General features: G+C 42.7%; 1 protein-coding gene across 1 annotated transcript; it reads left to right on the top strand.

Annotated features, from left to right (window-relative positions):
* Positions 1-3,707: 3,707 nt before the first annotated feature.
* Positions 3,708-8,426, top strand: LOC135518371 (E3 ubiquitin-protein ligase TRIM35-like). The gene is made up of 6 exons (XM_064943528.1): positions 3,708-4,380; positions 4,549-4,644; positions 5,089-5,319; positions 7,376-7,398; positions 7,483-7,601; positions 7,717-8,426. The coding sequence occupies exons 1-6, from the start codon at positions 3,976-3,978 to the stop codon at positions 8,289-8,291; spliced, it is 1,449 nt and encodes a 482-aa protein (XP_064799600.1). The 5' UTR covers positions 3,708-3,975; the 3' UTR covers positions 8,292-8,426.
* The last annotated feature ends 4,956 nt before the right edge of the window (positions 8,427-13,382 follow it).

Genomic DNA, 13,382 nt, shown 5'->3' with positions numbered 1-13,382 from the left:
TTTGTTTAAGGAGAAGTAACATGCAGTGAAAACAAATATTAAACTTTAACTTTTAAACTTGAACTGAGTAAAAACTCTAAATATGTGATTGCACAGTAATGTTCACTTGTTTGAGGGTGATACTTGGTGGTGTCCCATCTTTTCCACAAGTTCATCAATGTTCGGGGTAAGGCTCTGAGCTGAGGAAATCCTCAGAATTGAGTGGAGGTGTTCAGCAGTAAGTCGACTTCTGTGTGATGTTTTGTTCAGGTTCATCAAAGAAAAAAGTTGTTCACACAGGTATGTGCTGCCAAACATAGACAACGTTTGAGCAGCCTGGATGCGCAGCTGGGGCATTGTGTCGGGGAGGAAACGGGCGAACTCCGCAGCACCCACTGCCGCATATTTTGCCCTCAGTGCATCATTGCATTGGAGGTCAATCAACTCCATTTGGAGGTTTGGTGGTGAGCTTTCCACGTCAACAGCAAATGGGTTACCGAGCAGTTCCAACCTGCTTTTTGTGCTTCAAAGTCAGCAAATCGGCGTCGAAAGTCAGCGGCAAGCATACCTATTTTATCAGCCAACTGTGCGCTCGGGAACGCACTGGTAGAGAGCTTCTCTTTCATGGTCTGGCAGCTGGGAAAGTGGCTCAAATTTTCTTTCCGCATCTGCGTCTCCCACAGAGTCAGTTTGGTTTTAAATGCCTTCACTGTACTGTACATATCAGAGATGACATGATCCCGACCCTGCAGCTGCAAGTTCATTGCATTCAGATGACTCGTAATGTCACACAGAAAAGCCATTTCACACAGAAACATTTCGTCTCGGAGTTGTGTTGTGTCTTTCCCTTTGCTGTCCAAGAACAGACAAATCTCCTCACGAAGCTCGAAACATCTTTGAAGCACCTTTCCCTGGCTTAGCCATCGCACCTCTGTGTGATAAGGCAAATCACCATGCTCCGTTTCTAACTCCGTCAGAAATGCCTTGAACTGGCGGTGATTCAAACCTTTGGCTCTGATAAAGTTAACTGTGCGCGTGATGATGCTCATTACATGCTCCATTTTCAAGGCTTTACCGCACAACGCTTCCTGGTGTATGATACAATGATAAGCTGTCAGCTCACCTGTCGCGTTTTCCTCTTGCATCTTTTCCCGTATCTTCGCCACCAGTCCGCTCCTGTGTCCACACATCGCAGGTGCTCCGTCGGTTGTCAAACCCACGAGTTTTTCCCAAGGCAGCTCCATCTCATTTACACATCTTGACACCTCTTCATACAAATCATGCCCCGTAGTTGTGCCATGCATAGGACGTAAAGCCAAAAACTCCTCTGTCACGCTTAGGCTGGAGTCCACTCCGCGGATGAAAATTGACAACTGGGCAATGTCAGAAATGTCGGTGCTCTCATCCACAGCCAAGGAATATGCAATGAAATCTTTTCCCTTTTTCACAAGCTGCTCTTTTAGATTGATGGACAACTGGTCTACTCTCTCGGCAATGGTGTTTCTGCTCAGACTCACATTTAAAAAGAGTTGCCTTTTTTCTGGGCAAACTTCGTCACAAACTTTAATCATGCAGTTTTTGATGAAATCCCCCTCCGTAAATGGCCGGGCTGATTTAGCGATCTCTTCTGCCAAAATAAAACTGGCCTTGACAGCAGCCTGGCCTTGTGATTTGGCTTTTTTGAACAGAGCCTGTCGAGATTTGAGGCCTCGTTTTAATTCCTCTGCCTTTTGTAGCCTTTGTTCCATGTCCATATTCTTGTTTTTGTCCGCGTGTTTCGTTTCATAATGTCGTCTCAGATTATACTCTTTCAGTACCGCCACACTTTCTCCACACAGAAGACACACAGGTTTTCCAGCTACCTCCGTGAACATATACTCCGACTCCCACCTTGTTTGAAACCCCGGTTCTCAGTGTCCACCTTCCGTTTTGCCATTTTTGATGGGTATCTGAAAGTTAATTTTACTGTGATGCTGACGACTGCTGTGCCAATAAATATTGAAATGAAGCAGCCTACTGCTCGGTGCGTCACCGTTGCATTGTGGGAAATGTAGTATTGGTGCGTGTAAAAGATCTGCGGGCTGCCGGCTTGCTGCGGTCTGCGGGCCGGTTCTAATAATAAATCAAGATCATCCCAGGGGCCGTAAAAAACCTTCTCGCGGGCCGGATGTGGCCCGCGGGCCTTGACTCTGACATATGTGGTCTAGACAGTCAAAGAACCAAGTAAAAACAGCCAAAACTTTGATTTTTGTCTTGTCAGACTTTTCAGAAAGAAGAAATACAAAAACATTTGATTTCAAAAACTCTATATTTAATAACTATTTGTTAAACATATTTCCTTTCTCACAAACAAGCATTTTCTGTTTGGAGCTCATTATGAGTGTCTGTGTCAGAGATCTGCTGCTCTCACACTGAGAAGGGGAAGTTTGGGAAAGCTCCTTTTCACCCAAACATAATGTGCAAGTTGCACATTTATAATTATGTTTGGGTGAAAAGGAGGTTTCCCATGTCATAGGTGTAAGGTACTGGGTGTCGTGAATGTGGAGTCAGGCGCAGGGAAACAGAGAGTTCTGTATAATGCTCTTTTAATGCACACACGGTGACAACACGGCTACCCACGAAACACTGGGTGCTTAAAACAAAATGCCCCAGATACGGGGAACGAAAATACAACAGCACGCTCGTCTCTAACCAACACCAGGGTTACATAATTCAATCCCGCACAAAGAAACGGGCGGGTCGGCTGACTAATAAAGCCCAACTAATTACAAACTTAAAACAGGTGATATCAATAAACATATAAGGAGGGGGAGGAAAGAAATCAGTGGCAGCCAGTAGACCGTCACCCGAATGGGAAGGGGAGCCACCTTTGGTCGGACTCGTGACAATAGGGGAAGTGGGAAAGTCAACACTGACCATGATCCACTCGAAATTCATCACCAAACCGGGAGGGGGCAGAGGTAAGCATTACGTTTGGGACGGATTCAATGGACGCCCAGCCCCAGCATAACAGCGAATGGCCGTTTTATCTCAAAACCACTGTTTGTAAAACGATACCATTCACTCAGTAATGAGTGGTGAGAAATACATTTGACACCCACAGAAACGGACACCCTCCTCCCAACAGTTACAACAGTAATTGCATTAAAAACATTGTATTTCTGGTCGGTTGTATTTTGGAAATGTTGCACAACCGTGTGCTTGAGTTTCAGAACGCATCCATGCTTGGCCTATATCTCGAAGAAAACTAACTGCAAAGGTCAAGGTGATGGTGGAAGCGGAACCACTGCGTTGGATGGTGCGTTGAGGAAAGTTAAGGGAAATTAGTGGAAAACTAACATGGGAGAATGGAGCAAAAACGGGCTAAAGGTGTTAATGAAGATATGCCTCGATCTTGTAATGCCTTGCTCTGGTGTTTGAGTATCTTTCATGGATAAGGATGTGTTTTGGGGGAGATCCATTTGTGGCCAAGGAGATGTTGGAGGACGCACTGGGAAAAGTGGAGTCAATCAAAGTGACCAGAGCCCGGTTTCCCAAAAGTATCTTCAGGTTAAATTCATCTTAAGAACCTTTGTAGTTGCATCGTTAAATCTCAGAGCTCTTTCCCTGCACGTTTTCTGCATAAAATGCCTGTTTTCACCCCACACAGTAGGTGTCAGTATGCACCTCTAACATATGTTCTGTGGACCGACATAATATCATAGAAGAACAACTGCAAATGTTCTCCCCTCATACACGCGATACAGGAAGTAAAAGTCAGTGAAGCCATTTAAAATGTAGCTCATGTTCAGCTCTCTGCTGTTCAAACAGGACAACTTACACGACAGGATCAATTTCCCATTACTAGATTCATGTCAACATTTCAGAGCAGATACTGAAGGAGATAAGGAAAGCACACCACATGTCTTTCGTGTGTTATTAATAAGGGGTAAAGTACATTGCTTCTTATGCTATTACAGACCATTATAGAGAAACAAGTTTGACGGATTCAGAAAAATGGCTTGCGAATCGACTCTCCCAGAGGAGGATCTATCCTGTCCTGTGTGCTGTGACATCTTCAAGGATCCTGTTCTCCTGTCTTGTAGCCACAGCTTCTGTAAAGCCTGTCTGCAGGAATTCTGGAAAGAGAAGGAATGGCAGGAGTGTCCAGTTTGCAGGAGAAGATCGTCAAGGTCTGAGCCTCCCAATAACCGGGCTCTTAAGAACCTATGTGAGGCCTTCTTACAGGAGAGGCGTCAGAAAGCTTCAGCAGGGTCTGTGGTGCTCTGCAGTCTGCATGGAGAGAAACTCAAGCTCTTCTGTCTGGAGCACAAACAGCCTATCTGTGTGGTGTGTCGTGATTCAAGGAAACATAAAAAGCATGACTGCAGTCCCATAGATGAAGCTGTACAGGATCTTAAGGTAGAGTAAACCAATGATTTTGTTAAGTCAGGGCATTATACAGAAAGTTAACAATAATTTCAACTTCACTGTGAAAGTAATCTGGAGTTTTAATTTTTGTAACAAAGTGACTATCCCTCAGAATGTTTTATTCATGGTATTGGACAACAACCTAGTGTTTAATTCCAGGAGGAACTCGAGCCTACCCTGAAGTCCTTACAGGAGAAATTGGAAGTCTTTAAGAAAGTCAAACTCACTTGTGATAAAACAGCACAGCATATCAAGGTAAGAATGCTGAGTGATGTGACAAACAGCACAGCATATCAAGGTAAGAATGCTGAGTGATGTGACACAAACAGCACCGCATATCAAGGTAAGAATGCTGAGTGATGTGACACAAACAGCACCGCATATCAAGGTAAGAATGCTGAGTGATGTGACACAAACAGCACAGCATATCAAGGTAAGAATGCTGAGTGATGTGACACAAACAGCACAGCATATCAAGGTAAGAATGCTGAGTGATGTGACACAAACAGCACAGCATATCAAGGTAAGAATGCTGAGTGATGTGACACAAACAGCACCGCATATCAAGGTAAGAATGCTGAGTGATGTGACAAACAGCACAGCATATCAAGGTAAGAATGCTGAGTGATGTAACAACTGTACAGAGTTGACTGTTCATCTTTGTTACCAAGGTAGAGTTCAAGTGCTCTCTGTCTCCAGAGCCAGGCTGAGGACACAGAGAAAACGATTAAGGAGGACTTTGAGCGGGTTCACCAGTTTCTACGAGAGGAGGAGGAGGCCAAGATAGCTGCCCTGAGGGAGGAAGAGGAGCAGAAGAGTCAGACGATGAAGGTGAAGATTGAAGAGATGAGTGGACTGATATCATCACTTTCAGACACAATCAAAGCCATAGAGAAAGAGCTGGAAGCTGAAGACATCTCATTCCTGCAGGTACAGATGTCTGTCCCCATAATCATTCAACAATATTAAAGATGGATGCCACAATGAATACTGATTGATCAGTACAGTTTTTCTCAGTCGCTTTGGTGCATTTTTCACATCATCCCTAACGCGCAAAATAATAAGTGCATTTCTCAGAACAATTTGTACAAACTGCAATATACAATAGATATGTTTCTAAAGCTAGTACTAAGCATTTTTAGTGACTGACATCTCTCAAAAGTAAATATTCATGCCAATGATCATGTCAGTGTCATCAGAATGATAAATCATTGACGACCTTGTTCGTGAACAATGACTCAATGTAACTGTGTACTTTGATAGTGTTACCTGATGTAAACTTAGGCTATAGTTTGGATGACAGTTACTGTATTGAAAATACACAAGGCTGCACTTCTATGGCATATATAAATTTCAACAGTACTATTTACATATTATTGTATGTGGGTTATTGATTGAAAGAGACTGGACAACCCAAGGGGCACAAAGGAAGAAAAAAAACTAAATTAGAAAGAAACACAGGAAACCACCCCTAAGGCACAACTTTGCCCGCAGCACTGTTGTGCTGTCTCTACACATCCAGACGTTCCTGTCTGTCGGCCCACATATTCTCATCCACATCACACCGGATATTTTCCCTTCCAATGCAATGTGGAAAGAATCTTTTGGAATGCCTTATCCATCCTCTGCAGGCGTCTACTGTGATGTCCTCACATGCTGCATCCATTGCAGCCAGCAAGGTCATCTGTGTGTGTGGCTGACAATCGTACACCTTCCACCTCCATGCTGAAAATAACTCCTCAATTGGGTTAAGGAATGGTGAATAAGGTGGCCTGGCAAATCCACAGTAGCTCTGTGACCGATGATATTCCTTCTGTATTTGGTCAGGTTGAAGCCAGCCTCATCCACGTATACAAAGTTGTGAGAGGGTTCACTTGATTCCAACTCCATTATACGCTATATCCAAGAACACACAGTTGAATTTGTTTTGGTAAAGGAAGAGTGACATAAAATGCATATATTGCATGTTCCTTCCATAGCAATGGAAATGTGTGCAGTTTATGCTTACTGTACTGTGTCACTATAAAATGTTTCTGTAAAGTAGTTACATATGTTTTACCTGTACATACTAGTACCGTAGCTCCTTAACTCTGTCCTCATTCCTTTGGAATGGTACACGGTACAGCTGTTTCATAATCATCTGGTTTCTATGTAGCACCATGTCGCTGGTTGAGATGCTAACCGTATGGATGTTTTCAAAGACATCGTTGTCTTCTATAATGGTCATTTGTATTTCCCTGAGTCTCATGGCATTGTTTGCTCGGACCATGGTCCAAATAGCCTCCTCCTGTTGAGGTGTGAAAAGGCGTCCTCTGCCACCGGTTTGAGGTAATCTTGCAGTCCTATGTGGGGAAAAATGCAGTGATGCATCGCACACTTTCACATAGCCAAAAACTATGCGAACACACATTTTACTGTAAAACATTGCAACTCTGTGTTGTGGTCTGTCTATATATGCTTGCCAATTGATTCTTCATGAGATGCACCTTTGAGCAATTTAGACACCTGGTTGATAGTTCAACCAACAAACACTTTACATTCCTTCATGAGTGAGGGTCAATTTCACCTGCACGATTCATCAATTCACGTTTTTGTACAAAAGGTCTAATAGCAATGTGTAAACTGTCAAGCATAGTTTTATGACAAATAGTTAAACAATTTTGCATGTAATGGCTTAAGCAAGGAACCAATGCCTAGATGTTTTGAGGGGTAAGACTATTCAACAGAGAACCATCTACTATATTTTGATCAACATGACATGGGCAATTGATAATGTGGAAAAAATTTGACACTTGTACATTATCAATTGCAATTATTTGTTAAAAGGAATAAGAAACTGTTTTAATGATGTGCACAAGTGACTAGATGATTTGGAATTTATACAAGTAGTATCAAGAATTGCACTTTTGATCTAAGAAATGCACCAAAGCGACTGAGAAACTGTATTAACATTGATAGCTAAGCTGCTCTTTTTGTTACTTTGCAGAACTACAATGCCACAATGAAAAGGTAAGTGATCTGCCTCCTGTCTCTCTCTACTCTGTGGTTCTGAACCTAACCCCACAGCAGCAATGACTCCTAAATGTTCTCCAGAACCCAGTGCCCACTGCCTGATCCTGTGAGGGTTTCAGGAGCGCTGATAGATGTGGCAAAACACCTGGGCAACCTAATGTTCAGAATCTGGGAGAAAATGAAGGGGCTTGTTCAATACAGTGAGTCATTTATTCCAAATAGATTTAATGATCGCTTGACATGTAGGCCGAACGGATGGTTTATTTTGTTCTGTGTTTAGTTTTAACGTGGCGTCTCTCTGTTCTCTCTGTTCAGCGCCGGTGGTTCTGGACCCTAATACTGTGCACTCAAAGGTACTCTGCTCCATGACCTGGATGGGGTATGATGATTGCTTTGTATGGGGTGGTGAGTTCCAGCAGCGTCCTGACAACCCAGAGAGGTTAGCCCAGGGATGGGCCATGGGCTCTGAGGGCTTTACCTCAGGGACACACAGCTGGGACATTGAGATTGATGACGAGTATTGGTTTGCAGGTGTGGCCTCTGAGTCAGTCAGTAGGTCTGATCCTAGAGATGATGTCTGGGGTGTTAGCCATGTTGATAGTTTTAATACAGATTATAAGGAAGACTTTGATTATGTATATGAAGTAAGTTGCCCAAATACTGAAACCATTTACCTCCCTGTGAGACACAACTCCAGAGTTAAGGACAGGATCAGAGTTCAGCTGAACAGGGACAGAGGAGAGCTATCATTCTACGACATTGATAATAACACACATATACACACACACACACACGCATTCACTGGGAGAATATTTCCAATTTTTTCAGTGCGTGACGGTCTGAGGATTTTACCAGTGAGGGCCTCCATAACAGTGGAACAGCACATTTAGGGCTGCTGGAAAACGTGTGGTGAGCTGGAATTTACCCCAGTCACTTTCAGCGGGTGTCGCAAAACACCCTACTACTGTTAATTTGAAATAATAAAAATATTGACAATTTGAAATAATAAAAATATTGACAAAGTGTGGAAACTACTGTTTTATTGGGGGGCAGATTTGTCTTGAGATTAGGTATCTTGCACACTGTTCATCTGTGCTGTGGTTGTGTGCATCTTAACCAATCACATTCAAGCTCTACTCTTTCCTCTGAAATTTGAAAACATATCACTCCCAATAGAAATAAGTAACTCATTACATTTAAGTCATTTAGCAGACTCTCTTATCCGGAGAGACTTAAATGACCAAGGACCTTAACGCTAATTGCTCATTTGAGGGCACAGACAGATTTTGAACGTCATGAAAACTAGACCAACTGACGTCAGGAAAATGTGAACGTGTTCAAATTTGATTCAAGATTCAGCTTGACTACTTAATCTTTAATACTTTTCTATCCAAATTATTTACTGAAATGAACCTCAGAACACTGATAATACAGTGCCTTCAGAAAGTATTCAGACCCCTTGACTTTTTCCACATATTCTTACCTTAGTCTTATTCTAAAAGTGGTTCCCCCCCCATTCATCAATCTACACACAATACCCCATAATGACACAGGTTTAGACATTTTTGCAAATGTGTTAAAAATAAAAAACAAATACTTTATTTTTTTGTTGGAAGATAAATCTCCGTCCCAGTCTCAGGTCTTTTGCAGACTCCATCAGGTTTTCTTCCAGAATGGTCCTGTATTTGGCTCCATCCATCTTCCCATCAATTTTAACCATCTTCCCTGTCCCTGCTGAAGAAAAGCAGGCCCAAACCATGATGCTGCCACCACCATGTTTGACAGTGGGGATGGTGTGTTCAGGGTTATGAGCTGTTGCTTTTACGCCAAACATAACGTTTTGCATTGTTGCCATAAAGTTCAATTTTGGTTTCATCTGACCAGAGCATCTTCTTCCACATGTTTGGTGTGTCTCCCAGGTAGCTTGTGGCAAACTTTAAACAACACTTTTTATGGATATCTTTAAGAAATGGCTTTCTTCTTGCCACTCTTCCATAAAGGCCAGATTTGTGCAATATACGACTGATTGTTGTCCTATGGACAGAGTCTCCCACCTCAGCTGTAGATCTCTGCAGTTCATCCAGAGTGATCATGGGCCTCTTGGCTGCATCTCTGATCAGTCTTCTCCTTGTATGAGCTGAAAGTTTAGAGGGACGGCCAGGTCTTGATAGATTTGCAGTGGTCTGATACTCCTTCCATTTCAATATTATCGCTTGCACAGTGCTCCTTGGGATGTTTAAAGCTTGGGAAATCTTTTTGTATCCAAATCTGGCTTTAAACTTCTTCACAACAGTATCTCGGACCTGCCTGGTGTGTTCCTTGTTCTTCATGATGCTCTCTGCGCTTTTAACGGACCTCTGAGACTATCACAGTGCAGGTGCATTTATACGGAGACTTGATTACACACAGGTGGATTGTATTTATCATCATTAGTCATTTAGGTCAACATTGGATCATTCAGAGATCCTCACTGAACTTCTGGAGAGAGTTTGCTGCACTGAAAGTAAAGGGGCTGAATAATTTTGCACGCCCAATTTTTCAGTTTTTGATTTGGTAAAAAAGCTTGAAATATCCAATAAATGTCGTTCCACTTCATGATTATGTCCCACTTGTTGATTCTTCACAAAAAATAGTTTTATATCTTTATGTTTGAAGCCTGAAATGTGGCAAAATGTCGCAAAGTTCAAGGGGGCCGAATACTTTCGCAAGGCACTGTAAGGTCCCACAGTTGACAGTGCATGTCAGAGCAAAAACCAAGCAATCCCCACAGCATGGGGATTGTCCGTAGAGCCCCGAGACAGGAATGTGTCGAGACACAGATCTGCGGAATGTTCCAAAACATTGCTGTAGCATTGAAGGTCCTGATGAACATAGCGGCCTTCATCATTCTTAGTTGGAAGAAGTTTGGAAACACCAAGACCTCCTTGAGCTGGACGCCCGGCCAAATTGAGCAATCAGGGGAGAAGGGCTTTGGTCAGGGAGGTGACCAAGAACCCGCTGGTCACTTTGACAGAGCTACAGAGTTCCTCTGTGGAAATGGGAGAACCTTCCAGAAGGACAACCATCTCTGCAGCACTCCAAGGTCTTTATGGTAGAGTGGCCAGACGGAAGCCACTCTTCAGTAAAAGGCACATGACAGCCCGCTTGGAGTTTGCCAAAAGGCACCTAAAGGACTCAGACCATGGGAAACAAGATTCTCTGGTCTGATGTTACCAAGATTGAACTCAGCCTGAATGCCAAGCCTCACGTCTGGAAGAAACCTGGCACCAACCCTACGGTGAAGCATGGTGGTGGCAGAATCATGTTGTGGGGATGTTTTTCAGCGGCAGCGACTGGGAGACTAGTCCGAATCAAGGGAAAGATGAATTGAGCAAAGTAGAAAGAGATGCTTGATGAAAATCTGCTCAAGACCTCAGACTGGGGTGAAGGTTCACCTTCTAACAGGACAACAACCCTAAGCGTACATCCAAGACAATGCAGGAGTGGCTTCAGGACAAGTCACTGAATATCCTTGAACGGCACAGCCAGAGCCCGGACTTGATCCCAATCAAACATATCTTGAGAGCTAAAAATAGCTGTGCAGAGACGCTCCCCATCCAACCTGACAGATCTTGAGAGGATCTGCAGAGAAGAATGGGAGAAACTCCCCAAATACAGGTAAGCCAAGCTTGTAGCGTCATACCCAAGAAGACCTGTGGCTGTAATCACTGCCAAAGGTGCTTCAACAAAGTACTGAGTAAAGGGTCTGAATACTTATGTAAATGTGATGTTTCGTTTTTTATAATTAGCAAAAATGTCAACCTGTTTTTGCCTTCTCATTATGGGGTATTGTGTGTTAAACAATTGAATACATTTTTAGAACAAGGCTGTAAAGTGACAATGTGGAAAAAGTCAAGGGGTCTGAATACTTTCCAAATGCACTGTATAGATATATTGAACACTTATATATTGAACACAATATTATATAGATATTTAACAATGTATGTATATTGAACACAATATTATATACAGTGGGGAGAACAAGTATTTGATAAACTGATTTTGCAGGTTTTCCTACTTACAAAGCATGTAGAGGTCTGTCATTTTTTATCATAGGTACACTTCAACTGTGAGAGACCGAATCTAAAACAAAAATCCAGAAAATCACATCGTATGATTTTTAAGTAATATTGCATGACAAGTATTTGATACATCAGGAAAGCAGAACTTAATATTTGGTACAGAAACCTGTGTTTGCAATTACAGAGATCATACGTTTCCTGTAGTTCTTGACCAGGTTTACACATACTGCAGCAGGGATTTTGGCCCACTCCTCCATACAGACCTTCTCCAGATCCTTCAGGTTTCGGGGGTGTCGCTGGTCAATACGGACTTTCAGCTCCCTCCAAAGATGTTCTATTGGGTTCAGGTCTGGAGACTGGCTCGGCCACTCCAGGACCTTGAGATGCTTCTTATGGAGCCACTCCTTAGTTGCCCTGGCTGTGTGTTTCGGGTCGTTGTCATGCTATTTTTGTCAAATCAGACCATATGACCTTCTCCCATTCCTCCTCTGGATCATCCAGATGGTCATTGGCAAACTTTAGACGGGCCTGGACATGTGCTGGCTTGAGCAGGGGGACCTTGCGTGCGCTGCAGGATTTTAATCCATGACGGCGTAGTTTGTTACTAATGGTTTTCTTTGAGACTGTGGTCCCATCTCTCTTCAGGTCATTGACCAGGTCCTGCCGTGTGGTTCTGGGCTGATCCCTCACCATCCTCATGATCATTTATGCCCCACGAGGTGAGATCTTGCATGGAGCCCCAGACCGAGGGTGATTGACCGTCATCTTCAATTCTTCCATTTTCTAATAATTGCGCCAACAGTTGTTGCCTTCTCACCAAGCTGCTTGCCTATTGTCCGGTAGCCCATCCCAGCCTTGTGCAGGTCTACAATTTTATCCCTGGTGTCCTTACACAACCTTCTGGTCTTGGCCATTGTGGAGAGGTTGGAGTCTGTTTGAGTGTGTGGACAGGTGTCTTTTATACAGGTAACGAGTTCAAACAGGTGCAGTTAATACAGGTAATGACTGGAGAACAGGAGGGCTTCTTAAAGAAAAACTAACAGGTCTGTGAGAGCCGGAATTCTTAATGGTTGGTAGGTGATCAAATACTTATGTCATGCAATAAAATGCTAATTAATTACTTTAAAAATCATACAATGGGATTTTCTGGATTTTTGTTTTAGATTCCGTCTCTCACAGTTGAAGTGTACCTATGATAAGAAATTACAGACCTCTACATGCTTTGTAAGTAGGAAAACCTGCAAAATCGGCAGTGTATCAAATACTTGTTCTCCCCACTGTATACACACTACCGGTCAAAAGTTGACACACCTACTAGGGTTTCTTTTTTACTATTTTCTACATTGTATAATAATAGTGAAGACATCAACTATGAAATAGCACATATGGAATCGTGTAGCAACCAAAAAAGTGTTCAACAAATTCTTCAAAGTAGCCACCCTTTGCCTTGATGACAGCTTTGCACACTCTTGGCATTCTCTCAACCAGCTTCATGAGGTAGTCACCTGGAATGCATTTCAAATAACAGGTGTGCTTTGTTAAGTTAATTTGTGGAATTTCTTTCCTTCTTAATGCATTTGAGTCAATCAGTTGTGTTGTGACAAGGTAGGGGTGGTATACAGAAGACAGCCCTATTTGGTAAAAAACCAAGTCCATATTACGGCAAGAATAGCTCAAATATGAAAAGAAAAACGACAGTTCATCATTACTTAGACAAGAAAGTCTGTCAATCCGGAAAATGTCTAGAACTTCTTCGAAAGTTTCTTCAAGTGCAGTCGCAAAAACCATTAAGTGCTGAAAAAACTGGTTCTCATGAGGAACGTCACAAAAAAGAAAGACCCAGAGTTACCTCTGCTGCAGAGGATAAGTTCATTAGTTACCAGCCTCAGAAATTGCAGCACAAATAAATGCTTTAGAGTT

The sequence above is a fragment of the Oncorhynchus masou genome, chromosome 28 (genome assembly GCF_036934945.1).
Source record: "Oncorhynchus masou masou isolate Uvic2021 chromosome 28, UVic_Omas_1.1, whole genome shotgun sequence".
Taxonomy (NCBI): Eukaryota; Metazoa; Chordata; class Actinopteri; order Salmoniformes; family Salmonidae; genus Oncorhynchus; species Oncorhynchus masou.
This window is presented reverse-complemented; position numbering and strand designations above follow the sequence as displayed.

Excerpts from the sequence above, each read along its gene's own strand:
- LOC135518371 (XM_064943528.1), top strand. The coding sequence starts at position 3,976 with ATGGCTTGCGAATCGACTCTCCCAGAGGAGGATCTATCCTGTCCTGTG. Across the intron at positions 5,320-7,375 it reads AAGACATCTCATTCCTGCAG|AACTACAATGCCACAATGAA; the intron begins GTACAGATGTCT and ends GTTACTTTGCAG. Across the intron at positions 7,399-7,482 it reads TACAATGCCACAATGAAAAG|AACCCAGTGCCCACTGCCTG; the intron begins GTAAGTGATCTG and ends AATGTTCTCCAG.